Source organism: Carassius auratus, unplaced genomic scaffold (assembly GCF_003368295.1).
Source record: "Carassius auratus strain Wakin unplaced genomic scaffold, ASM336829v1 scaf_tig00035533, whole genome shotgun sequence".
Lineage (NCBI taxonomy): Eukaryota > Metazoa > Chordata > Actinopteri > Cypriniformes > Cyprinidae > Carassius > Carassius auratus.
Window position 1 is genome coordinate 63,876 of NW_020526237.1, and position 26,262 is coordinate 90,137.

A 26,262-nucleotide genomic window follows, 5' to 3' on the forward strand; every position below is an offset into this window, starting at 1 on the left:
TAAAAAACTAAAAACAAAATTACAAATAATAATAATAAAAATAATAACAATAGTGAAACCCACATCTTACAAAAATGTGTTGTCCCCTGTTGTTTATTCATAGATAATAATAAATATGATTTCAATTATATTTTGACCATTGAACAAGGAAATGTCCCTTCATTTCATAAATTTGGATTTATATATATTTTGCATACAGTTACAGTTAATTTACATTTAGTCATTTAGCAGACTTTTTGACAAATGAGCATAATAAAGAAATCATTATCAACAAAAGAGCAATAATATGTAAGAGCTGTGATAAGTCCAGTTAGCCTAACGCAGTACGCAAGGTTTTTATACAATAAATAAAAAGAAAACAAGTAGATAGAATAGAAAAAGAATAGAGAATGCTAGTGTTAGAGAGTCTTTTTTAAATAAACAAAAAGGGTAAAAAAAAGAAGAGAAAAATAATTGAGAATGCTAATGTTAGAGGGTAATTTTAATAACAAATAAAAAGAAAACAAGCAGTTGGAATAAAAAATAGAATAGAGAGCGCATAATTATAGATCTTACAGATATTTAGGCCACAAAATATACTGTACATTATTGTCCGTGTCTCAGCGAGATGACAACTGAAGCTTGTGTTCTCTTGACTAGATGAAAACAGAGCTCTCATGGTCAGCTCAGCCAATCGCAGAAGCTTGAGCTCTTTTGATTGGACGAGTATTCGCTTCACGTGAAGAGCTCAGCCAATCACGTGGCGATATGCTACAACCCTCTCGGGGTCGCCTTGCAACAACCATTTCCTTGTGTTGCGTTTTCACGAAGAAAACACAGCGTCTGTAATATTTCAGACGAAACACCAGGGACAGAATTATCTGCAAGTCTTTTATAATTTATTTTTGTGTGTTTATATGCCTGTTCGCATCTTGTTTTAGTGGGTACCAGTTCGTGACAGGCGAACGAACTAACGTTAGCTAGGTGCTGGCTTGCTAGTCAGTTAGCCACAGAGTGTCGAGTCTGATCCAGCGGACTGAACTGAACATCACATAAAACGACTGTACGAGACACATCTGATCCGACTCAGAGGCACAAAGATGCCGTTCAAACACATGTCATGTTAATTTGAGCGCTTTGTCGATTCGGAGCCGTTGTTGTTATCACGCGGCTAATGTTAGCTGACTTCTTGTTGTGCGCATTTAATAACCACGAACGTCACTTTGATCTGATCGGACTGTGTTGGAGAAATGGGTTCAATTCTCAGTCGAAGAATCGCTGGTGTTGAGGACATCGACATCCAGGCCAATTCTGCATACAGATATCCTCCGAAATCAGGTAAGACTGACTGTTGTGATAGAAGGCTCTCGTCTTGTATGCACTTAACTTGATTTCATGAGCTCAGATAAGCCCATTAATCTAATAACGATGTAGTTAAAGATCTATATGAAAAAGGTTCATTTTTTGCAAGTTTCACTGCCAGTGTAAACGATGACAAAGGATGCCTTCATGGTTTCTTCACATATAACTCTTCCAAGTGTAATTGTCTACCTAGCCTATTTATAGCCACGTTTTCAATGCTTTCCTTAATATATAGACAAATTTAGGTAATTTAAGGTAAGTAACACAGCCATTAAGAAAGGTATTAAGTACCAAACAACTACAATATTACACATGAGCAAGCCAAAAACTGTTTATTTGATCTGAGGACCCAATGCAAAATGCAACTTATTATAGTCCTTTTGGATGCTGTGAAGAATGTCGAAAAGATGAAAACTATTGATAAATCCCAGCAGTGGAGACCTTGATGTAAAGTCTGTAAGAATTTACCATACATTTAATATGATGCATCAGATTATATAATTACTGTTTTCTTTCTCCAAGGAAACTATTTTGCTAGCCATTTTTTCATGGGAGGAGAGAAGTTTGACACCCCTCATCCAGAGGGTTACCTGTTTGGAGAAAACATGGATCTCAACTTCCTTGGTAACCGCCCAGTGCAGGTACATCTGAAGTCTGAAGGTTTTCTGACTTGGGTTTGTGGTGTTTCCACTGTCGTGGTCTCTTTTTCATGTTTTAATTTTTTCATTACCTGCCACAGTTTCCCTATGTTACTCCAGCGCCCCATGAGCCGGTCAAGACATTGAGAAGTCTTGTCAATATCAGAAAAGACTCATTACGATTGGTCAGGTACTGATTCAGGATTGCTATATGAAATATAATCAATCATATCTTGATAACAAATGATCTCAGTTTGGTGCTGTATGTAGTCCCTTCTATTTTTATTGACACACTTGCTATTAAGTAATGTAGCATTGTTGTTGTCAATTTTGTAGGTATAAAGATGATGCTGATAGTCCTACTGATGATGAAGGTGCAAAACCAAGGGCCTTGTATGGAGTGGAGTTCACCTTTGACTCTGATGCACGAGTGGCCATCACTATCTACTGTCAGGCTTTTGAGGAGTTCTCTAATGGGATGGCAATGTAAGCATAGTTACTAATAGTTTTAATTAAACATTACAAGGTCAGAAATAAAAAAGAGAAGAAAAGAATACAGCAACTTGCTTTTAGTGTAAGAATAGCAATTTGTAAAGAGTTGGATTACATAATCCTTTGAGTAACTCCTTTATGCAGTTGTTCTTGTTCTGCTTTAAAAGTTAATTTGTAAAGCTGTGCATGTACTAAAGCTTAGTTATTGCAATCAATCACTGGAGCCCCTGAGCCAAAGAGAATTTACATTTAAATATGGAAAATCTCTGTAAATGTATTGAATATTATCTGAAGTACCTTAATGGCATTATTATGAAAATGTGTTTATGATATTTGTGCACTAACAGTATATTTCTCTTCTTAAGATACAACCCCAAAACTCCTGCACTGGTCTCGGAAACCGTATATTACAAAAGAGGGGTTAGCCAGCATTTTACCCTTCCATCCTTCAAGATCGATTTATCTGAATGGAAGGAAGAAGATGTAAGTATCTTCAGTCTAGCTCAGTGCTGTCTCTCTCCTCTGATGCTCAAATCCAAACTGGCTTCTAAGATATTGATTTGACCTCTGCATTATTAGTTTGCACATAATCAAAGGCAAGATCAAGCAAATCCAATAAAATGAAAATGACTTGCGTTGGAAGATGTAAATTATTTGACCTCAGTTATGCATTTCTCTTCTTTTTTTTTTTAGCTCAACTTTGATTTAGACAGAGGTGTTTTTCCCATGGTGATCCAGGCTGTGGTTGATGAAGGAGATGGTATGTTTTCAGGACAATTATAGTAGAATAGATTATAAATTATTAAATGGTTTGCTCTAACAGTCAACACTTTTAACATGTTGTGTCTACACAGCGCAGTATTTCCTGAATATTTAAAAACAGAACCAATCAGTGTGTTTACTTAGCGCTGTTAGAAATGTGCATTTTAATTGTAATCATTTATTTCAGATTGTTTTGGACATGCCCATGTACTGCTGGCAGCATTTGAAAGAGTGAGTTGACTGATGTCATATGCACACTTTTGTAAGCAGTTGTGTATTTGTCGATCATGTTTTTTCTTTTTTACATTTACAGCATGTTGATGGCAGTTTCTCGGTCAAACCTTTGAAACAGAAACAAATAGTGAGTCTTAATTTCCATATTGTCCTGTTTGTAGCATTACTCCACCAATTACCAGTTAGCGATGGTATGTGTTCATAATATTTTTGTTCCCTAATATCTGCTTGTACACCACAGGTGGACCGTGTCAGCTACTTGTTACAGGAGATTTATGGAATTGAGAACAAGAACAATCAAGAGACAAAGGTGAAAAGATGATCAATTTAAGTTCATTACATTTGTCTTAATCGCATCCAAATTAAACTTTTTTGTTTACATAAAATATGCATTTGTGGTTTGTATATTTATGTATATATAAATACAAGCACATGCATGTGTATATATTTCAGAAAAATATGTTAGGTTTTTATATTAAATATATTTATATACAGTATAAATTGTACGAATATAAATACATGTTAATATTTTCTAAATATTTGCTGTATGTGTGTGCATTTATATATACATAAATGTACACAGTATATGTAAATATTTTGGATGCAATTATTACAGCACTAATTTATAAAGGTCCCTGTAATAATGGAATATCTCATTGTGATTTTTCTCCCCAGCCGTCTGATGATGAGAACAGTGACAACAGCAACGAGTGTGTGGTGTGTCTGTCAGATCTGCGGGACACCCTGATTTTGCCCTGTAGGCACTTGTGCCTGTGTAACTCCTGCGCTGATACTCTGCGCTACCAGGCCAACAACTGCCCGATCTGCCGACTGCGTATGTAACTGCTTTTAAAGGGATAGCACACTTAAAAATCTAAATCCTGTTGCCATTTACTTCTATGGAACACAAAAGAAGATATTTTGAAGAATGTTGATAACAAAATGGTTTCAGTTCCCATTGACTTAAAGCATATTTCTTCCTTACAATGACAGTCAATGGGAACCGAAACTACTGTATTTTCTGACCATATAGTGGAAGTCAGTGGGAACTGAACCCTTATTCTTCAAAATATATTATTTTCTGCTACACCGAAGGAAACATGACACGATTTGTATTTTTGGTTGAACTATCAGTTTAACAGACCCACGGTTGTGTATCATTTGAGTAACATCCCAAATATGATGTCAATAAATTCAGCCTTTTTTGTCTGTCTCCAGCGTTTCGAGCTCTTCTTCAGATTCGAGCTGTAAGAAAGAAGCCTGGAGCGCTTTCTCCTGTTTCCTTCAGCCCCGTGCTGGCTCAGAGCATGGATCATGATGAGCACTCGGTATGACACACATCCATCTGTGTTGTCTCTATACAAAACAACAAGGCATCACTCTCTGATTCTTATTGCTTTATCTCAGAGCTCAGACTCTGTTCCGCCTGGGTTTGAGCCCATCTCGCTCCTGGAGGCTTTGAACGGTCTTGGTGCCGTGTCCCCTGGCCTTCCGTCTGCTCCTCTGTATGATGAGATCAACTTCTCTGGGAGCCTTAGTGGAGAGAGCAGGCAGCTCAGCTCACCTGACCACTCTGGAGACAGCGGCGGACAGAAGAGCAAAGTCAGCAAGTCACCGGACAGGTAAACCTGACCCACTGCATGTTTGTTTTTGGGCTATGACAGAGACAAGCAATTGGACCTAACAACATTGTGTGGATATGTACTGTACACTATTACTTCAGTCTACAGTGTCACATGATCATTCAGAAATGATTCATTTGATTCGCTTCTGGGGAAACATGATCAGCGTCGACAGTAGTGCTGATTCATGTTTTTGTGGAAACCATGATACTTTTTTTTTTTTCTGGATTCAAAAAGAACAGTATTTATTTTTGGAAATAAATATTTTGTAACATTATACATTTCCTTAATATAACTTGATTAATATAAAACATCCTTAATTTCTTCAAATCTCTGACTTTTTGAATGTTAGCGTATCTTTTAAAAACAGTCAGGTGAACAAGTCAAGTTTCTCTTTCCTTTGAACTCATTCTGCACCGCACAGATGTTTTACTAGGAAACAGGAAATATTTAATAGCGCCCCTATTATGGGTTAGGAAAGGTTCATATTTTTGTCCTGGGAATCCCTACAACAGGTCAAAAAACGCATTCATTGTCTTATAATATGCATTTATCTTTTATCCTACCTGCTCAATGACTCCCAAACAATTCACTCAATGATTCATTTTTCCAAACCCCTCCTTTGCATGAGCCTAATCTGCAGTGATTGGTCTGATTGGTCTCATTTTCATTTCATCATGAGCCTGTAACCCTGATAAAGCAGCGTTTGTGAGCGCAGTGCTGCTTTGTGTACAGTGTTACTGGCAAACCGGTCCAAAAGCGGCAACTAGTGGCAAAAAAAATTTATTTGCATTTTCATTCAGAGCAACCTGAAGACCACCAAATGGGCGGGCAATATGCTAATGTTCAATGTTGACGTCAACATGAAATGGCTTGGGATTCATTTTCGAAAACGACTAGTTTTTATAAATTAGAGACGACTTGTTTTTTATAATTTTTTTTTTGGGTGGGGACAAACTTTATACACTGCACTTTCAGATTTAAAACATTGCAGGATGTTTTCATTCACTTAGTGCTGTTACACACTGCATGAAAGGTCATTTTCAAAAAGCCATAATGGGGGCACAGGAATAAAAATAGCACTTATCAAACTATTTAAAGGACTTTGTAACACTACTTTCAAAAATGAAATAATGTTTTTGGCTGATCTCAAGTGAGACTGTTTGGTAAATAAATTCTCGTGACAGTGTAATAATAGGTGACCTATGGCAGCTTGAGCTTGAACTTCCTGCTTTAGACTGGCTGTGTGTCAGCGCAAGAGGTCATAAGCTTCTTCTTTCCATGAATCAGAACAATGACTCGGCTTGCCCTTTTCAGTACATCCTGTTGACATATTGGCAATAAGGAAAATGTGTTCAATATCTTAGGAAGCAGGCTTTTTTTTTTTTACTCATTGTCCATCTTCCTGTTTTAACCTAAGGTCACGGCCAAAAGTTTTGCAAGTGACAAATTTTGTGTTCTGCGAAGTTTGCTGCTTCAGTATTTGTAGATTAAAAAAAATATATATATAATATATAAAAAAAATGTATAATGTGTCAGTATTTACAGCAGTGACCCTTGTTCTTCATCACCTCTGGAGTTCGCTCTGGTATGCTGGATATTAGCTTGTGAGCCAAATCCTGACTGATGGAGATCCATTCTTGTCTTATTAGTTCACAGAGATGATCACAATTTGTGGGCTTCTGCTCGCCCACTCCTGCCTTTTGAAGACTGATCACAGGTTCTCTGTGGGATTGAGATCCGAGGAGTTGTCTGGCCACGGATCCAAAATTTCAATATAATTATCTTTGAGCCAATTCTTTATCAATCTTGCTTTGTGGCATAGTGCTCCATCATGCTGGAAAATGCACGGATCGTTTTAAGAAGTCACTCTTGCAGGGCATCCCATTCTTTATTTCTGACAGTGTTTTTGGGCAGAATTATGAGAAAGTCCACTCCTTTGGTTGAAAAACAACCCCACACATGGATGGTTTCAGGATGCTTCACTGTTGGCTCAACAAAAAAAATCATGGAAGTGTTCACCTTGTCTTCTCCGAACCGTTGATTTTCCAGATGTCCCAAACAGTCGGAAGGGAGCTTCAGAGAAAATAACTTTGGCACCAGTCCTCTACTGTCCAGTCCTTGTACTTCCTGCAGTATTTCAATCTGTCCATGACGTTTTTCTTGAAGAGAAGTGGCGTCTTTGCTGCCCTTCTTGACACCAGGCTTTTGACCAAAAGTCTTGACTTCACTGTGCGTGCAGATGCTCTCACGCAAACCTGCTGCCCTTCCTGATCAAGATCTGCACTGCTGGAGACACGATTCCAGATGAGTCCTCAGGAGGAGACGTCCTGGCGCTTGATGGACACTCTGGGACATTTAGAAGACTACTACTTCACTACAATCAAACCTATTCTTGTAGCAATTTCCTTGCATGTGAGGACATTATGATGCAAAGCATTGATCAATTATTTCAACTACATCTGATCAGTCTACACAATTATCTAGAAACAATGTGAATGAACATCACAACAGCGTAAGCTGCAAACATTGCAAAACACAACATTTATGTCACTGCCAAAAAAATGTTGTCTTGACTCGTCTTCTCTGAGAAGTGTCCATGTTTGTTTATAGTAGTTTGAGTTCTCTTTCCATCTTACAGATCCCCTTCCTGTGGGGCGCGGTCACTAGCAATATCCAAATATACAGATTAGAATCAAAACACTTTGTACTTCATCACCGCTCATCACCCAGTGTCACATGTCCACAGCGCCACCTAGTGCATCACATTTTAATAGTGAGATGAAATATAAAAGAGATTTTATAGTTTCCTGTGATCAGGATAACAAAGGCACAATCATCTTATAGTGTTTGTACTTGTAGACTAAATTAGTGCATCATTGCTAGTCCTGACAGTCTGTGTGTTTGCAGCACTCTACGCTCTCCATCGTCACCCATTCAGGAGGAGGATGAAGAAAAACTGTCAGAGATGTCGGATGCACAAGCTCACATGCTGCTGTCTAGCAGTCCTGCCCCCACTGAGGTCAGCAGCACAGCTCTTAAATCATCTTACACACGACCTGCACTTTTCTCATGTTCTTCTGTGTTTGTGTTGTCAGGGTACGGCAGGAGAAGATGCCCCCGATTCACTGTCTCCTGAAGATGGTGAGTGACTCTCACTAGAAATAGGAAAATAAAACAAATGCTATAGTATGTGAATGCTATTCTTCGTGTGTTAAATGGTCTTATCAATAATGTCTTGAAAGCAAACATTTCAAAGTCATATCGTTTGCCACGTTGGCTACAAAAAGTTTTACCAAATGTCCAAATAGGAGGATTTAAAAATTAAAGTTATTTCCCAAAATATTTTATTCTCCGTAATGTTGCATTTATTTGATCCAAAAATTAGTTATGCTATTTTGAGTGTCTTTACTGTTACTTTTGATCAGTTGAATGTGTCCTCACTGAACTGAAGTATTAATAACCCCAAGCTGATGAAGGGAGGTGCTTATTACAAATATTTTGAAAGCAAGTGGAGAAGATAGAATCCAGAAACTGCTAGTGTCCTGTATGCATTAATATCAGACATTTCTCCTAACAAAAGAAGAGTCTATTGTGCAATTACAGCTTTTGTTTGTACTGTTTGTGAATCTCTTCAGAGGATCGATTAAATTTGGAGGAAGAGGCGATGAATGACTGCAGCAGTGAGCACAGCAGCTTTACCAAAACTGAAAGTGACCTGCCTGGAGACCTGTCCCTCCCCGGTGAGCGCACATCCGGACACAAGAGCCCATTGCGCATTCTTTAAGTGTTTCCTTTACAGAAAGATTATTGTCTTGAGCTTGTGTGCATTCCTCCAACAACACTGTTTATTCTTACTCTCTTGCAAGTTGACAGACGCTATGTTTCTGGCTCTCGGTCATTCAGCTTATCTAACCTGTGTGCTATTTATTCCTTGACTTCCTTTCCCTGCCTTCTCTCGTGCTCTTGCTCTGGGCAGCTCTAGGTCCTGATTCCTGCTCTATTGGTTTGGAAGAGTAATGGGTATGTAGGCCTCTGTGTGCTTCTCTCGGCTCTTCCTCCATGTTCTTATCCTCAGTGCTGTGCAAACCTATACAGCACAAAAAGTTCTTCGGTTTCAAGTGTGGCTGGTTTAATCGATCATTAAATAATTGCTTTGATGCCTTTTGGTATACTTTAAAGTAGCTGTTTCTAAAAATATGGCATGTGATTTTATGATATTAGTGTGGAGTAGTTTTTTAACTGCAGTGTTGGTCATTTCTGTAGGGTTATCTGGCTCAATGGAGAGTCTGAACACTCAGAGTACCTGGTGCTCCAGCCAGCCGCTCCTGGGTCCCTCAAGCCTTTTGCACATGGACGATGATGAACTGGATGTTTAACCCTGCTCATCTCCTTCTTTGTACAGCCCAATATGTCTTCACATTGCAGTTCGATGCACTCTCATTCCAGTATCCCACTTTGAATATGAATGACTCTTGTTCCAGGCCTTTTGTTTTTGAACATTAACTGGCTAAGGCTTATGAGCTTGTTCTGGTGGTCTGTTATATTTCTTGTGCTTGGTTTTAGGGCTTTATTTGATCAAGTTGCTTCACCCAAAATCACCTTTACATTATTCAAACTCTGCATTATTATCTTTCTTCCATTAAATCACTAAAGTTGATTATAAAGTACTTGTCGGGCTCCAAAACCAGTCAAATGAAATGATCAGTCTTTACTACATATATCAAGTAATCAAGTTTTCAGAAGCCATATGAAATTAAATTAAATGAATGAGATAAATGAAAAAGATTAGTGAAATGGTAGATGGTTGTTGCAGATGAAATTCCTGCTGATTTGTGGAGAAACTTAAAAATAGTGTTTTTTTTTATTTTTTTTATTAGCATCTGTTGGGAAGAACTTTGAACATCCAAGGAAACCTGCCATTGCACAAAAGTTTATCTAGACGATTAAAATATTATTCACACTAAGAAAAACATTGTTTAATGAACTCTGAAAGGTTCTTTGAGGAACTTGTGTGTATTGTTAAGAGTGCAGTTGATGGTGATTGGTTATGTAATGCTGGAAATAGAGCTTTGACCCAGGACTTGATTATAACGGTAATAAACATACAGCAGGTTTTTACAATTAATAGACAAAGCACATTTCAATAAAACTCATTTCAGGATATATGTACGAGTAACCGTAGAACTTAACAAATGATCATCTGTTGAACTAATGAGTGAATAATACAGAAATAGAATTGTAACTGTGCATTTGAAATGTTTTAGTAAGTGCTTAAATATCCTGAACTTATTTGTGTGTGTGCTAACTGAAAATGCAAATAACAGAAAAGCACTTCTGAATATATGTATATCCCTGATTTCAAATGTAATATTCATAGTGATCAAATACTGTCGGAAATGGTGGACTTGTTGTCAGTTTATGACCAAATATTGTGCGGTCTAACAGTGCTTTAAATGTGCTTGCTTGTTCAGCTATTTATGCTCTAAAACTAAAAGGACTAAAAAAAAGCCATTGTGCACTCTCTTTACATAATTATTTGCTTATGAATATTGTAATATGATTTTTAAATACTTAAACATGTGAAGGCATTCCTTTCATGTGTCGGTTCGGATGTTATTGAATTGTTTTAGAGTGACGACTTTGTGAATAATTGACTGCCTGGTTGTATTTCTTCACAGCTGGACCCTGTATTTCTAAGAAAGAAAGAAAAAAGCTCAGTGAACAAGTCCCAAGAAGCATGAAATCTCATTGTTCTCAAACATGCAGATCTGCAGTGTCTTGTAGCATTATGCATATGCAGGTTTAGGTGCCTTTAAAGAACAAAGCAAGTGTTGCTACAGCTTTTGCTCCTAGCCGTGCTGTTCTTGTGCTCATCGGCTGCAACCTTTAGCCTTGACTATGTTTATGCTTTAGATGTGTGGCTGATGTTCTTGTTTGTAATGATCATTTTAATCTGATATTCTGTAGGTTGAAAGGTATTGCTTATACAAATTTGATGCTATAATAACACGATTTATGTTGTATCTTCTGTTAATATCTATTAAGCTGCTCTGTATATGTATTTTAATCAAATGATTTAATTGCTTACAGCTCTGCATGGTAATGTCAATGTAAGATGTACAGTATCACTGCTCTGGAATATGCATATTATTTATTTCCTCAAATAATGTGCCATTTCAATTAAATATTCCACTGTGCCTTCTTGTTCCTCACTTATGCATTAAAAGTCATTTAAAGCACACGTTCAGTGATTATGAAAGCAATGTATATTATTATTATTATGAAACAACTTGTATATTAATTACATGAATGTTAAATCCTTAATGTAAGAAGTTGAACCTTCAAGTGCAAAATGGGGTTTTGTCACTTATAATACGCCATTTCTGCATGTACTTTGGTCAGGGGCACCGAAAATAAAAAGTAGAACTGAAATTTAGACAAAAGAAACTGTAATTTAGACAAATATTCTACTGCTGCAGTGCTCTCCTGTGTGCTGATACTACAGAGGCTTCAGTACTCTTCAAAACACTTTCTAAAATTACTTAATTAAAAATTTATTTTCCTAGATTTATTTATTTATTAAAACCTTACAGATCCACAAAAAAAAAAAATCTATACATTTTTTGGTGATTTTTCTGACCTATTGTAATAAATGCACCTATCTTTTACGGCAAATTCTTTAATAAACATGTTTAATTAGAATAATGTTGGGTAAGTTAGTCAAAAAAATATTAATATATACTAATTACATCTTCAACCACGTACTTACATTTCTGTAGTCCAACTAATACTCTTTCTAATAAGTGAATTACAGGTGCATTTCAATAAATTACAATGTCTTGGAAAAGTTCATTTATTTCAGTATTTCAACTCAAATTGTGAAACTTGTGTATTAAATAAATTAAGTGCACACAGACAGAATAAAGTTTAATTATTTGGTTCTTTTAATTGTGATAATTTTGGCTCACATTTAACAAAAGGCCACCAATTCACAATCACAACAAATTACAGACCTACTTTTAATAAGACCTACTTTTTTAAGTAAATTGTTGGCATTCTGGAAAGTATGTTCATTTACTGAACATGTATTCAATACTTGGTAGGGGCTCCTTTTGCTTTAATTACTGCCTCAATTCAGCGTGCAATGAAACGGGTGCAGTGACTTTGGTTTTCAAAAAACACAATGGACCAACACCATAGATGACATTGCACCCAAAAGTTACATTTACATTTAATCATTTAGCAGACGATTTTATCCAAAGCGACAAATCATCACAGACTGTGGAAACTTAACACTGGACTCCAAGAAACTTGAGCTTCTCCACCCTCCCTTCAGACTCTAGGACCTTGGTTTCCAAATGAAATACAAAACTTGCTCTCATCTGAAAAGAGGACTTTGGACCACTGGGCAACAGTACAGTTCTTTTTTTCAGCAAATTCCTTGGCACGTCTGTGTGTTGTGGCTCTTGATGCCTTGACTCCAGCCTCAGTCCATTCCTTGTGATTCACTCAAATTCTTGAATTGATTTTGCTTGAAAATCCTCATAAGGCTGCGGTTCTCTCGGTTGGTTGAGCATCTTTTTCTTCCACACTTTTTCCTTCCACTCAACTTTCTGTTAAAATGCTTTGATACAGCACTCTGTGAACAGACATCTTTATTAAATGCACAAGTTTCACAATTTGAGTAAAATTACTGAAATAAATTAACTTTTCCACAACAAATCTTACCGTTTTCTCCTAGTTATATCCGTCAGACATGATATTTTTCATTATGTTAGATGCCTTCACACGGTATCAACACCTCCGTGCAGCTGCGGTTGTATAGTAAGCTATTAGCCCATCATTGGTCCTATACCAGACAATGGACCGTTCGACCTCTGAATCCAGAAGTGTCCCCCATAATTTCGAAGTGCGCATCACTGATCATTGTTCTCGCTAAAATATTTCTCATTACATGTGATCTGTAGTTTATTTAAAAGATTAATTATTGCGCACCCAGCACTGCTTGCTGTAATCAAAACATAGCATACACAGGGAAATTATAATGTATTTTTGTAAAATTATGTAATTTCAGTGTTTATATCCATTAATATGAGTAAAATATTTAATTTAAATGTGTATATCGACAGGAAAACAAGGTTTAAAATCGTTGGTTACCTTATTTCTTTTTTCACTATGAAAAAGAGTTTGTGCATGCATGGTTTATAATGTCCGTACAGTGCGTACATTTACGCCAGGTTTATTTTTTATAAATCACGATATGTGCGTGGAAAATTGTGTATGCATATATTATGCCCATTTTGTGCGCACCCGAGGTTTATAAATGAGAAACATGGTGATTGGATTTACTCTGAGGAGTCGTTGAAGGTCAAGTCATTTTAAAATTAATTAGCTCCTTCTATGACGTCATCAGAGGTCCGGCTTTATCCCAGAGCAGCTTCCTCTCATTGAGTCTGATGCGTCTGGAAGAAAAGAGCTGGATTCATCGGGCTTCAGCCAATTATTGAACTAAGTCAGTGGACTAGATATATTTAGTTTGTCTGATGTCATTCTAAAACCTTAAAGTACAAGTCTGAAAGCTCCTTAAACTGTGTAGATTTGAAAAGGAAGAAGTAATAGGATGACAATGAACAACATTGTGTAAACAAAATAAAAAAATAAAATTGTTTTATATATATATATATATATATATATATATATATATATATATATATATATATATATATATATATATATATATATATATATATTCAGTATGTGTGTGTGTGTGTGTGTGTGTGGAAATATTTAAGTTGCATGTTAATATTTAAGGACAAAACACAAACTTCACATTCTACATACTAGGTCATTTAATTTCCTTTTTGGTGTTGCTAAAAAAAAACAATAATAAATAAATAAATAAATAAATAAAAAGAAGAAAAAGGTGGGTCACACAAAAACTTCCTAAAAATGATACACTACTATTTGGCTAGAAAGTATACAAAAATAATTAGTCTTTTTTAGAGTTGCCGACTGATTCACACTTGATATGGCGAGTTGAGCAGATGTTAAAGACATCTAATTAAAGTTTAATTAGATGTTCAACCCTTTGTGTGATGTGAAAAATATCAATTATTTCATTAATATAAATAAATATAATTAATATAAATAAATGACGAAACATACCCTATTTTTCAAACATCTGGGGTCAGGAATTTTTTTAAAAAGGAAATTAATACTTTTATATTATTGATCAAAGGTGTTAGTTAAAGGGGGGGGGGGGGGTTAATCTTGAGTACCTATAGAGTAGTACTGCATCCTTCATAACTCCAAAAAGTCTTTAGTTGTATTATATTCATAAGAGAAAGATAGTCTGTAGCGATTTTTCCCGGAAAAACACGACCGGCTGGAGGCGTGACGTGTGGGCGGAGCTAAAGGATCACGAGCGCGAGTAGGCTTTTTGCATTCAGAGCATGTGGAAACTGTGACATTAAACGGAAAAACCATCATCCAAAACAAACCATGGCTTACAGTCAGATTCAGCCGTTTATTTATGAATCAGATCCCGAGGCTGAAACTGAACGAGAGCAGCAGCAGCAACGACTCGCTCCGAGCGGGGCTTGAACCCGGGTCTCCGATGGGAGGCGGACGCACTAACAAGGAGGCAGAGATATTTGAAGCAGTTTTACTCACCGCCTGTGGTTCCAACACACGATTGTGACCCTTTTTTGTTGGGATTGCATCATCCTTAAGAAATAATTTACGTGCAAATCCGGCGTCAAACTGGGCCTTGTTTGTAAAACAAGTATCTTCGAAATGTAGGGAACAAACAAAAACACTTGCACAACTCCGTTGATGCTCTGTAAAAATAAACTCCATCCACTGGTCCCTTAATGCTGTTTTTTTTGGTAATCTGTGCAGGGTTGTCTTGCCCTGGCAACCAAAAACACACTTCTTTTGTGACTTTTCGCGACGCTCTCGCTCTGATCAGTGAAGTCTGTTGTGCTCTCAGTGCTCTGCTATACGGGAGCGTCAAGATATTACAGTAGAAAATGGTAAATTCAAATTACAATAATATTTCATAATTTTACTATTTTGTAAATACAACCTCTGTGAGCATTTACTTTAGCAAGCATTAAAAAATCTTAAAACCCACCCATTTAATAGTTTTTGTCATAGTCTGTAAAATAAATGGTTTACAACTATTAATTTTATAAAATTACAATTGGTGCCACATACTGTAAATACTTTAAAAAACACACATATGGATAGGTAAAAAAATAAATAAACAGTTTTACTTATACCTTGTTACATTGTGATGACTTTGATTTTGGTTAAGGATAGTTCATACCAGTTAAAACTATATTTTTGATCAAATAAATGCAGTTGAATGGTAGTGTAATGTTCATTATGCCTTGACAAACTGACGATAACCCTAAGATTTGTTACAGGAGTGATGATACACCACTTCTGTTCATCGGCCCTGTGGGCGTATTTATCAGCTTTGTTCTCTTTTTAAGCAAGAATGTGGTAACACCAAATACGTAACTAGCTACCGGGGCTGGCGTAAACACTCCAAAGCTTTCTTTGGCTGTACAAACAGTTTCTGGGTGAGCACTGGGAGCTGCGCTGTGAGTAGGCTATTAGCACACAGACTCTTAGGAGATTGCTACAGCTTCACCTGGCACGTGTGCACATCACTATCCCTCTAAAGACGGGACGCTTTAGCAGATCGGGGCGGGCCGTGACAAAGGTCCGGGGGAGGGTTAAAGAGGAGGAGGTAGTGTGATAGGACTCAAACTCTTCAGACCGTAGAAGAGAGCGGCCGGACACATCCACTGAGGGAAAGACAGCAGTGTCCTAAAACTCTGAAGTGAGGGGAAACTAAGAGCTGAAGAGGCTTGGTTAGTATTTCAGACCGCGCTGTCCTCCAGCCGTCAGCAGTGTGCGTGTGTCAGACCATGGCACCGCAGGTCATCAGCTCACCCTTCCTGAAGCCGTTCTTTCTCAAGACACCGCTAAGTGTTGCCAGTCCTCGACACCAGCGACGACACACTTTACCTGCCAGCGAGTTTCGAAATCTCACCCCACAGGACGCCATTAGTGTGTTTGAGATAGAGAGAGAAGGTAAGATGGTTCACACACACGCTGGGGTTATACTGGGGTGCCACAAAAGAGATTTACTAAAACACAGTGGCAGGATTATCTATTTATTGCGCCGTCAGTGTTAATCTTTTTTCCTTTTTTTTGTGTTAGTTGTCCTGAGTGAGTGAATATAGTTTAAGAAGGTCTTACACACTTGATCCCCGCTGAAGGCATTTCACTAGGAAATGTGCTGGTTGGGTTGCTTCATTATTGAACTTTTTTAGTTATCTATCTACTTTCTTATTTTTATTTCATTTTCTATAATGTTTTGCCAAAATGTGCTAAAATACACAAGCTTTTTGGGGGTCAGTAAAAAAAAAAAAGTTTCATCAAGGATGCATTAATTACAGTATAGACATTTATAATATTACAAAAGAGTTATATTTTAAATACATGTTGTACTTTCTAACTTTCTTATCATGAAAGAAGTCAGAAGAAATGTGATAGTTTTCCACAAAAATACTGAGCAGCACAACTGTTTTCAACATTGATAATAATAAGAAATGTTTCCTGAGCAGCAAATGATATTAACAGCATATTAGATTAATAAATGATAGCTCATGTGACACTGAAGACTGCAGTAATGATGCTGAAAATTCAGCTTTTCCATTACTGAAATAAATACAATTAAAACATATATCTTAGTAGAAAACACTTAATATTAAAAATAAATAATAAATAATATTTAAAAATATTAATACAATTTAAAATAAGTCAGAATTTTAAATTGTAAAAAAATAAAAATAAATAATAATATTAAAAATTTTGCAAATCCCCAAATGTTTGATTGAAAGGGGTATGTATGTCATACCAATAAAGCAAAATGGTTATTGGATATTTTACAATTAGTGTCCCATAGATTACTGTAAAACACAACACACATCTGGATAGGCAACAATGGTTTTACATATTATTTTGGTTAAGGGCAGTTAATAATTCCTACCTGTTAAAAAAAATCCCCTCAACTCTTTAAGAACTTCCCTAGTTCTAGAAAACTAGAAAGCTCTAGTTAACATGCTGATCTGATTGTGATAGACCTGATCATCTGCCGATAAGCTCTTTTTGCATTGGTATAACAGTGTTGACTCACCCGTGTATTTCCCCCTCTGCAGCGTTTATCTCTGTTTCCGGTGAATGTCCACTCACCCTTGATGAGGTGCTTAGTTTCCTGGGCCAGTGTCCTGAGCTCTCGATGGGATGGTTTGAAGAGGGTCAGCTGGTGGCCTTCATCATTGGATCTGGCTGGGACAAAGAGAAACTAGAACAGGTGAGAAACATGGTTTGTTAAGGAAACCTGTTATCATGTAGCTTGGGAACTTCACTTTGAGTTTACATTTAATTCTCATCTGATCCAGGAAGCGATGAGAAAACACGTCCCAGACTCTCCCACGGTTCACATCCACGTGTTGTCTGTGCACCGCCAATGTCGACAGCAGGGGAAAGGCTCCATCGTGCTTTGGCGATATCTGCAGTACCTGCGCTGTCTCCCCGGGCTCCGCCGGGCCCTGCTGGTCTGTGAGGAGTTCCTGGTTCCCTTCTACCAGAAGGCTGGCTTTAAGGCGAAGGGGCCCTCAGCCGTCACTGTGGGTGCTTTGACCTTCACAGAGATGGAGTATCAGCTCGGAGGCCTGGCTTATGCACGACGAAACAGCGGTTGTTAGTTTCTTTAGCTCATTCAATCCTGATTCAGGACACCATGCGTAGATTCTGGACAGCTGTCGGCAATCACTGGCTCAAAGCCCTACTTCCACCTGAGCAAGAACCAGAGACTTACCTATGCACTCCTTTTAAAGAGATTGAAGCCGTTTGGGGTATTTGAAGGTTAAAGCTGTCGGCTGTTTTTTCTCATGTACTGCCCAATATATACTGCACACTTTACTGGTCAAAAAACAGTGGTTGTATTTAATAATTATTTTTTTTGGAAAACCATATTCACCATATTCATAAATAAATAAACTATTGGTTTGATCAATTAAAAAACATAATCTTTAATTTTAATAACATTTAACATTAACATTATTCTGGTAAAAAGAAAGCCATTCAAATTGTTAGGTCGGAAAAATAATAAAATAATTATTTAAAATCTGAGAATTTTATTTTTCATAATTGTTCCCAACACTTTAGATTGCAAGTGCATAATAAAATATTGATTATATTTTTGTAGAATAAAATTGTCCTTATATATTACTGCATTTGTCACAATCTGCTTTGGGAATGCCACTATGTATACAGTGTATGAACTGATGTAAACTTTAATTAGAGTGTCCATAAACGTTCTCTGTGGCATTAGTCATACTATCATGTGTATCTAATCAATAAAAATACAAATCTAACAACAAAGCTATATTTTTGTCATTTGTATTTTCTATGCACAGTGGTGAGAAAGCATTTCAGTAACACTTTACAATAAAGTCAGATGCAACTGATTTATACAACCGATGTAACTGACAATACTGACTGGTACAACGTTTGATTTTAATTATGTATTAGTAAATTTTTAAAATTAGCTATTTAATGCTTCTCATTTTTACTGTAGTTCATATAGTCTACAAGTGTTACCAGCAATTTGGGTTTATGGATACATTTTGTTACTATCCTTGGTACCATCTTATGTTTTGTTCCAAAACTAGTCAGAGTGGTTTAGTATAGAAATCTATTTTCACCTCAGAGTAAAAAAAATAAAAAATAAAGTGAGGAAATTGGAAATAATAAAGTCACGCTGTGAGATTTAAAGACAGTTGTGAGATATGAAGTCATAATTATGAGAAATAAAGTCACCTTGCTACTTATAAAGTCACAATTGCATAATATTAAGTCATTGTGAGATATGAAGTTACAATTTTGATCCAGTCACAATTGGAAGGTGTAAAGTCGCAAATTACAAGAAAAAAGGTTACAACTCTGAGATATTAAGTCATATTGTGATATACTTATATTGCGAGACGTAAGGTCACGATTATGAAAAATAATCACATCATGAGAAAAAAATGGTCAATTATGGGAAATAAAGTCACCTTGCTACTTACTGTATAAATTCATAATGATTTAAATTCATGATATTAAGTCACTGTGAGATAAACTCATATTGCGAGGTGTAACTTGTGTAAAACTGAGATAAAGTCTCAATTATGGGAAATAAAGTCACAATTTTGAGAAGTCACTGAGATGAGTTGCAATTATGAGAAAAAGTCACATTGCAAGATCTAACATTGCAATTGCGAGAAACAATATAACAATTGTGAGATGTAATGTTTTAAAAGAAAGTCGGTGGAAATGGGCTTCCATAATTCATTGTTAGTTTAAGGTCTCGTAGACAAGAAAAACAGACAAACTTCAGAGGTGCAGGTTGTTTTAGCTGTATTCTGTAACAAGTGAGTAAATTGGGTAGCTAAAACACTACCCTTTCATAATCAACCATTACTCCATTAGAAGTAACACACAAATAAAAGAATATCATTTGAGTGCTCAACGTGTAACGAAAATATGGCAGTAGTAGGTACATTTATCAAGGCACCAAAGGTACAGAGTTTTTCGTCCCTGGATTCTGAGGTCGACTAAACAAAGACAAACCTACCCCTGACATGCTAAAACATAAAAAAGTACAACAATCAAATTGGAGAAGACGTGTTCTCCGTTTGGTGTACCAGTGCTTTTATTATGACACTGCCTCTGAGACTGTAGTGTGAAGAAAGTTTTCGGGCGAGGGTGACCCTGTTTCATATGATTATCAGACACCCTTTTCAATAGACTACATAAAACTTTAGGGTATGTTAAAAAGCTAATTTCATTCCTAAAATGGTCAAAGTGGAGATCCAACTTACACTTGAGTATAAAACAACAACAACACAAGCATACTGTCCAAGTTCACAGAAAAGGGCTTCATTTGGGGCGAGACGAAGTGCAACTGGATGAACACTGACAGATTGCAGATCAACGACCAATCAGATCCCTCTCCCCCCGAAGCCCCGCCTCTCCCTCAATGGAGGTGCGCATTGAGGTCGTACTTCTCACAGAACTTGTCGGTGAAAGGAATGCAGGTGAGCAGCTCGCACCACTCACACTTGATGGGATACACGTAGAAGAGCACCACGAGTCCCGCGAACAGGCCCAAGAACACCACCAGGAAGATGATGATCTGGCAGCGCTTGCGGTACATGTCCAGACGGCCGAAGCTGATGTATGGGAGGAAGGCGAAGGAGAGGAAGAAGCCCGAGATGAATCCGCCGATGTGGGCGAAGTTATCAATCCAGGGCAGCAGGCCGAAGGCGAACAGAAAGAGCACCACACACAGTAGTTTAGTGAAGGCCCTCCACGGCTGAGCCAGAATCTGCCAGCTCTGAATCAGCTCCACAAACAGACAGGCCAGGATGCCGAACTGAGAGCCAGCTGGACCCACCTAGAGACGCATGGAGACAGTAAAGGAAGGTCAAGCTCAGTGCCAGAGATACATGAGTAAAACACCTTTCCCACCAAGATTGTGCTGGTTCTCTTAAAGGGATAGTTCACCAGAAAACTAAAATCCTGTCATGAATTACTCAGCCTCATGTCATTCTAAACCTGTAAGACCTCTGTTCATCTTCAGAACACAATTTAAGATATTTTGGAGAGTATCACATACGTAAATAAAGTATGCTGTTCTGTGTCAGCAGCACTTTACGCAGATATTCTCGTCACTTTGTCAAATAATGGTTGAACTACTAATGGCAGATGGATAATTTTAACAATCTCCTTGTTTCTGAGTATAAGGATCCTAGCTGTCTATGTGAGGGACAGAGAGCTCTTGGAATGCATTAGAAATATCTTAATTTGTGTTCTGAAGATGAACGAAGGTCTTATGGGTTTGGAACAACATGAGGGTGGTTAATTAATGACAGAATTAAAATATTTTGGGTGACCTATCCCTTTAAGCCCAAAGTATACTTCACTTTTTCCATGTATGCGAAGTTAAACGTAAAGTGCGCATGACGCAGATTTGGTCATCAGTATGGTATACTGTATGCGCACCATCTGATATTTGTAAGCGGCGTGCATACTACGTATGCATAGGTTGCACATGAGCATTAATTGGTTTTGCAAAGAGAGCAACAACATTTCAATTGGTAATAACTTCTAGAAGAAAAACAGAGTGATGGACTAAGATGAAGCTTTCTTGAGAATGTGTCGATCGCCGGCATTTGTGCACGCTATCAAATGGAGTATACTTTAAAATACACAAAAAAAACTTGGTGCATTAGCCCAAGGTTTTCTTAAACTCAGGTTCACAAACCCCCTGGTGGTTCATGAACTGCAGGGGGTTTGTAAGTGGGAAAAAAATCATAGAAATGTACAATTAAAATAAATAAATGTAAAATAAAAACTTAAAAGATGGAATTTTCTGTCACTAATCATCAAGTGACCATTAGCCAACACACTGAAAATGTACTAGAAATTTATAAATGAAAATTGTGTTTACATCAGTTTTCTTTTTAGTGTATCAAAGAACCTTTAAATGTGAATGTATTGTTAAATTATTGAAAAATAAACTTAAAATCTTTTAAATTCAAATGTTTTGGTTGTCTTAGCTGCTCCCAAACAATGGCATAACTGTCTAAAATAAATAGATTTATAAATAATAATAAATTTTTTTTTTTACATTTTCTAGTAAATGTCACAAATAATTATGGAGAAACAGTAAGTAACACATTGAATTAAGCAGGAAATTGTAGCCAAAGAATATTCAAATTATTATGTATAAAAATAAAAACAGTATTTTTTAATCAATTATAAGAGCCAGCCAAAGGTTTGTCACAAATTAATAACATTCATAAAATAAATTTGATCACAGGATATTTATAAATACAATTATTTATTTTTAAGCTTGAAAAATAAAGCAGCTGTAGCCACTGTGCAACACAAAATAAACAGGATATCCTCAAGTCATTGTGTGTCGCATCGAGTTTAGATAGCGTCACTGATTAAGAGATGGGTGATCCTGTTTTCTGTATGTCTAATGTTAGTGATTTCTATTTCTAGACTAGAAGGTTTTAGGGGCCAGTTGTAGCACCCTAAGGGGTAGAAAAGAGGTCAAATGCATGAAGTGGTGCTCACCTCAGCTCTGTAGGGGAGGAAGATGGCACTAGCCAGGTTTCCTGTGATGCCACTCAGGATATAAATGATAGATATTCGTAGCCACCCAGCCAACTTCTCTAAGTCTCGAAGAATTGTCATCTGAAAACAGACCGACACCAGGCAATGCAGAATCCTGTTTTCAACAGAAGGGGAACAGAGAGAACATTTCAAGCATGTTGTTTATAAGCTGCAATGACATCTTTATGGATCTGAATGCACCACAAACATTCTGACATAAACATTCCCTTCATACAAGATATGAGCCCACTCTAAATGATGTCCAAGCAGACCACTGCCTGTGTCATAATTACACATCTGTCAGCTGTCTCATAAAAATGTGGCAAAGGCATGTCATAACAAGAGTATCCACAAATGCTGTTATTATGAAATGCAATATGCAATGGCCACCAAACATGAACAAATATGCAACCGTAACCACACAGATCCTAAAACCTCAGCAGGTTCAAGGACGTTTGAGAGAGTGATGATAAAGGTGTGTGACGGTGGCACGTGCACAAGCGTTAATCTACTGAGCCGTCTTAAGGAAGGCAAAGAGCCAAAGTGCAGCTCAGTGAAGCACTCTTTTTGATTACTACTACAGATCACGCCATACTAAATAGCAGCATCTTCTCCAAGTGTCAGCTGTTTCTTACAGCAGATAATCTGATCGTATGCGTCAGCTTTTAGAGCATCTGAGATAAACAGTGCAGCATGGGATATGGTGCTTATGGGTAAACATTCCAGCATGTGTACATAATTAAAACCCAGAGGGATTTTTTTTTATAGCTTATGGGTTGTTCCTTCATTGCTCAAAAGATTTCACTGTTTCATTTGAGTATGAACTATCAACTGAAGGAATAAAAACAGAAACTCCCGAGACAATTGTTGACACTGTATGCATGAGTTGTGAGCTCTAATAATTTGGTCTGTGAGGATTTGATGAGAAATTTAGTCAATGTATCTGAATTGTCATTGCAGACTGTATTTTGGCAGTCTGAGCAGAGTTTATTAAACCTCTTCTGAAATTCTAGAGGAGATTGTGTACCAGTATCTGTATTGTTGCATTAAATGTAAAAATACTAATGGTCTTGGTTTGAATGTCTGCAATGTTTAGCTATGTGTAGCTCTTTGCCTTTTCGTTTAGCTGTTGCTGTGAATAGATGTTTTATAGGTTGTCATCTTGTTCTTGGTCTGAACTTACCTTTCATTTGAATAGTTAAAACTTTATTTTGTTTTTGGTGTGACCAGTCTGTCACCACTTTGTCTTTGATGTTTGTTTTTTCATTTCAGCTTTGTCAGCTTGTCATTTTGTTTTAATCTGGGGTTAACAGACATTTTGTCTGCAATGTCCTAAGTTTGTAAATGTTTGAATCTCTGTTGGTGTCAACAGACATTTTGTTTTGCTAATTTGTGCCTTTTCGTTTGTAAAGATTGGTCATACGCCTTTGATGTTTTTCTTGATCTGAACAGACCTTCTATTTGTATAGTTTCACTTCTTTGTTTCGCTTTTGGTGTGACAAAATTGTCTTGTGATATTTAGCTATTTTGTTTTCATTTCGTCTACATTTGTAATGTTTTACTTAGTTGCTTTGCTGTAGGCATGAATGTGTATTTGTGAATTTCTGTTTTACTTTTGATGTAAATACATGTTTTATTTGCAGTTTTCATTTTCCTTTTGGTGTGACTAGACCTGTCAAATGCTTTTCATGTTGTTATTTGTCTAAATGGACCTTTCATTTGCATAGCAGGTTTCATTGCAAGTTTTTTGTTTCGCTCTTTGTTTGACCTCTTCACAACCACACAGTGATATTTTGCTTTTTCGTTTTGTTTCGTTTCACTTATGTCTTTGCCCTATGTATGACTGAATGTTTATTTTATGGTGATTTGAATAGACAATTTGTTTGGCAGTTTCTGCCTCTTTATTTGGCTGTTGGTTTGAATAGACCTGTCATATGCTTTTGTATTTCTCTTGATCTTAACGGACCTTTCGTTTGCATAGTTTCACTTTTTTGTTTCACTGTTGTTGTGACCAGTCCATGACCAGGCTGCCTGTGATATTTTTCCTTCTCATTTCACTTTTTTGTTATTTCGCTCTAGGTGTGAACGGAGCATTCATCTGCAGTGAGTCTTTAGTTTTATTGATGTGGACAGGGCTTCAGTCGCTCACCCAGCGTGCAGAAACAGTGAGAGCCAAAGGCGGTAGAACTGATCTGGGACCTCAGGGTTCAGGAAAGGAAGGAGGCCACACACATCATCCATACAGTGCACCTGAAAAGGACAGAGTAGTGCGTTTCTTTAAATTACAAAAATAAAAACATCCTGAAATTTTGCCAATAATTAATTAAATTGCATTTTCAGGTTTAAGACATTAGACAGTATTTAACACACTTTTAGCACGAAGTCTTAAGTTAACACCTGAAGCTGGCATATGCTTCAGACCCAGCCAAATCATGGTGTGCCCTTTCAGAGGACAACAGATTTTGCCAATGCAGAGGAGATTAGCTTGGCAACCTTCATGGTGATTATAGTGCACTAAGCATAAGGTAGATTTACCTTCCGTTCTTATTCACATTGCCTTATTAGTCTAGTGGGTGAGTACTGACAAGAGGTGAAACGTTCAGGGCTTTAGGCTCGCTTGTGACCTGAACTGATCACAAAGAGTCACTGTTGAAAAGTTTGGGGTCAGTATGTTTTTTTGTTTTGAAAAAAATGTATGCTTTTATTCAGCAAGAATGCATTAAACTGTTAAACATTAAACAGTTATTTTGTAATGTTACAAAAGTTTTCTATTTCAATTAAAAAATCTGTTCTTTTTATCTTTCTTATTAGAGAATCCTGAAAAAAAAATCTAGCAAGGTCTTAAAAAGAAAATGTTTTTAACATTGCTAATAATAATAAACATTTCTTGAGCAGAAAATCAACAAATTACACTTTTTAAAATAAAGGTGCTTCACAATTCCACAGAAGAATTCCACATCTTTGTTTAAACGATTCCATAAAGAACCTTCTTCAGATTATAAAAAGGTAAGAAAGAGACATTTCTTTAAAGAACCTTTGAATAAATGGTTCTTTGTGGAACCAAAATGTTTTTTTTTCTATGGCATTGCTGTGAAGAACCTTTATTTATAAGACTGTAGAATAATTTCTGAAGGATCATGGGACACTGAAAACTGGAGTATGATGCTGAAAATGTAGCTTTGCCATCATAAGAAATAAATTACATTTTCAAATATATTCAAATATAAAAGTTATTTTACATTATAGTAATATTTCACAGTATTACAGTTGACCTATTTTTGATAAATAAAATGCATCATTGGTGAATATTGGAGAGTGTCAAAAACTTGATTTTTTTTTTCTTTACCAAACCCAAACTTTTGAACAATAGTGCAGTTTTATAAAGACCTGGCAAACAATTCAATTTGCTTTGACTATTACTTAACAATTATTTATCAACTCAGACTTAATTTTTAGCAGTATTTGCATCTCATCGACTATAATTAAATTTTGTGATGTACATCGCCATTTCATAAGAAGTAATCATCAAATGTAGTTCAGTATCTCTTATGGCACATATTTGATTGTCTTACTTGGGAGCAGAGGGTCGCCTCCTCATGGAAGTATCCCTTCATGAAGTCACAGTACTCCCTAGATGTGATTTCACACCTGCAAAGCAACACACCAGACCTTTCAAAACCCCACATAGCCACTAAGCAAAAACCCATGTCCACTCTAAACAAATGCATCAGCACTGATCATGCAGTGTGAGAGTCAGTAGCAGCAGATGTCCTCACCTCCCTTTAGTGCCGATGCAACAGGGCCGGCCGGTGATAGTACAGTCAATATGAGGCAGATTGGTGTGGTTCCCAGAATTATATTTGGTGCAGATCTGTAATGCATAGGTTAGGATAATGTATAGCCAACCAACTCTTGCAACA

The 26,262-nt window shown here is 36.8% G+C and overlaps 3 protein-coding genes across 4 annotated transcripts in view; 2 read left to right on the plus strand and 1 right to left on the minus strand.

Moving 5' to 3' along the window:
* The first annotated feature begins 735 nt into the window (after window positions 1-735).
* LOC113082007 (E3 ubiquitin-protein ligase MGRN1-like) lies at window positions 736-11,333 on the plus strand. Of its 2 annotated transcripts, XM_026253907.1 has the most exons (17): window positions 736-1,317; window positions 1,864-1,982; window positions 2,081-2,169; window positions 2,316-2,465; window positions 2,837-2,954; window positions 3,165-3,231; window positions 3,421-3,464; window positions 3,547-3,594; window positions 3,709-3,777; window positions 4,143-4,302; window positions 4,686-4,795; window positions 4,875-5,089; window positions 8,000-8,111; window positions 8,188-8,233; window positions 8,728-8,832; window positions 9,069-9,112; window positions 9,356-11,333. In XM_026253907.1, exons 1-16 carry the CDS (start codon window positions 1,230-1,232, stop codon window positions 9,107-9,109), a joined length of 1,581 nt encoding a protein of 526 aa, XP_026109692.1. In that variant the 5' UTR covers window positions 736-1,229; the 3' UTR covers window positions 9,110-9,112; window positions 9,356-11,333. The 2 variants fall into 2 exon arrangements, with proteins under 2 accessions (XP_026109692.1, XP_026109691.1); XM_026253906.1 differs by lacking the exon at window positions 9,069-9,112.
* Window positions 11,334-15,667: 4,334 nt separating this feature from the next.
* Window positions 15,668-18,558, plus strand: LOC113082008 (serotonin N-acetyltransferase). Its single transcript, XM_026253908.1, has 3 exons — window positions 15,668-16,198; window positions 17,329-17,483; window positions 17,572-18,558. Exons 1-3 carry the CDS (start codon window positions 16,033-16,035, stop codon window positions 17,875-17,877), a joined length of 627 nt encoding a protein of 208 aa, XP_026109693.1. The 5' UTR covers window positions 15,668-16,032; the 3' UTR covers window positions 17,878-18,558.
* Window positions 18,559-19,916: 1,358 nt separating this feature from the next.
* Window positions 19,917-26,262, minus strand: part of LOC113082006 (inactive rhomboid protein 1) — a 48,919-nt gene continuing 42,573 nt past the window's right edge. Inside the window, exons 14-18 of the mRNA XM_026253905.1 lie at window positions 26,119-26,213; window positions 25,915-25,990; window positions 24,492-24,592; window positions 22,304-22,457; window positions 19,917-20,612 (exon numbers count right to left, since the gene is read on the minus strand). Of these exons, the coding sequence (XP_026109690.1) occupies window positions 20,193-20,612; window positions 22,304-22,457; window positions 24,492-24,592; window positions 25,915-25,990; window positions 26,119-26,213 (846 nt within the window). The 3' untranslated portion in view covers window positions 19,917-20,192. The remainder of the gene's footprint in view (window positions 20,613-22,303; window positions 22,458-24,491; window positions 24,593-25,914; window positions 25,991-26,118; window positions 26,214-26,262) is intronic.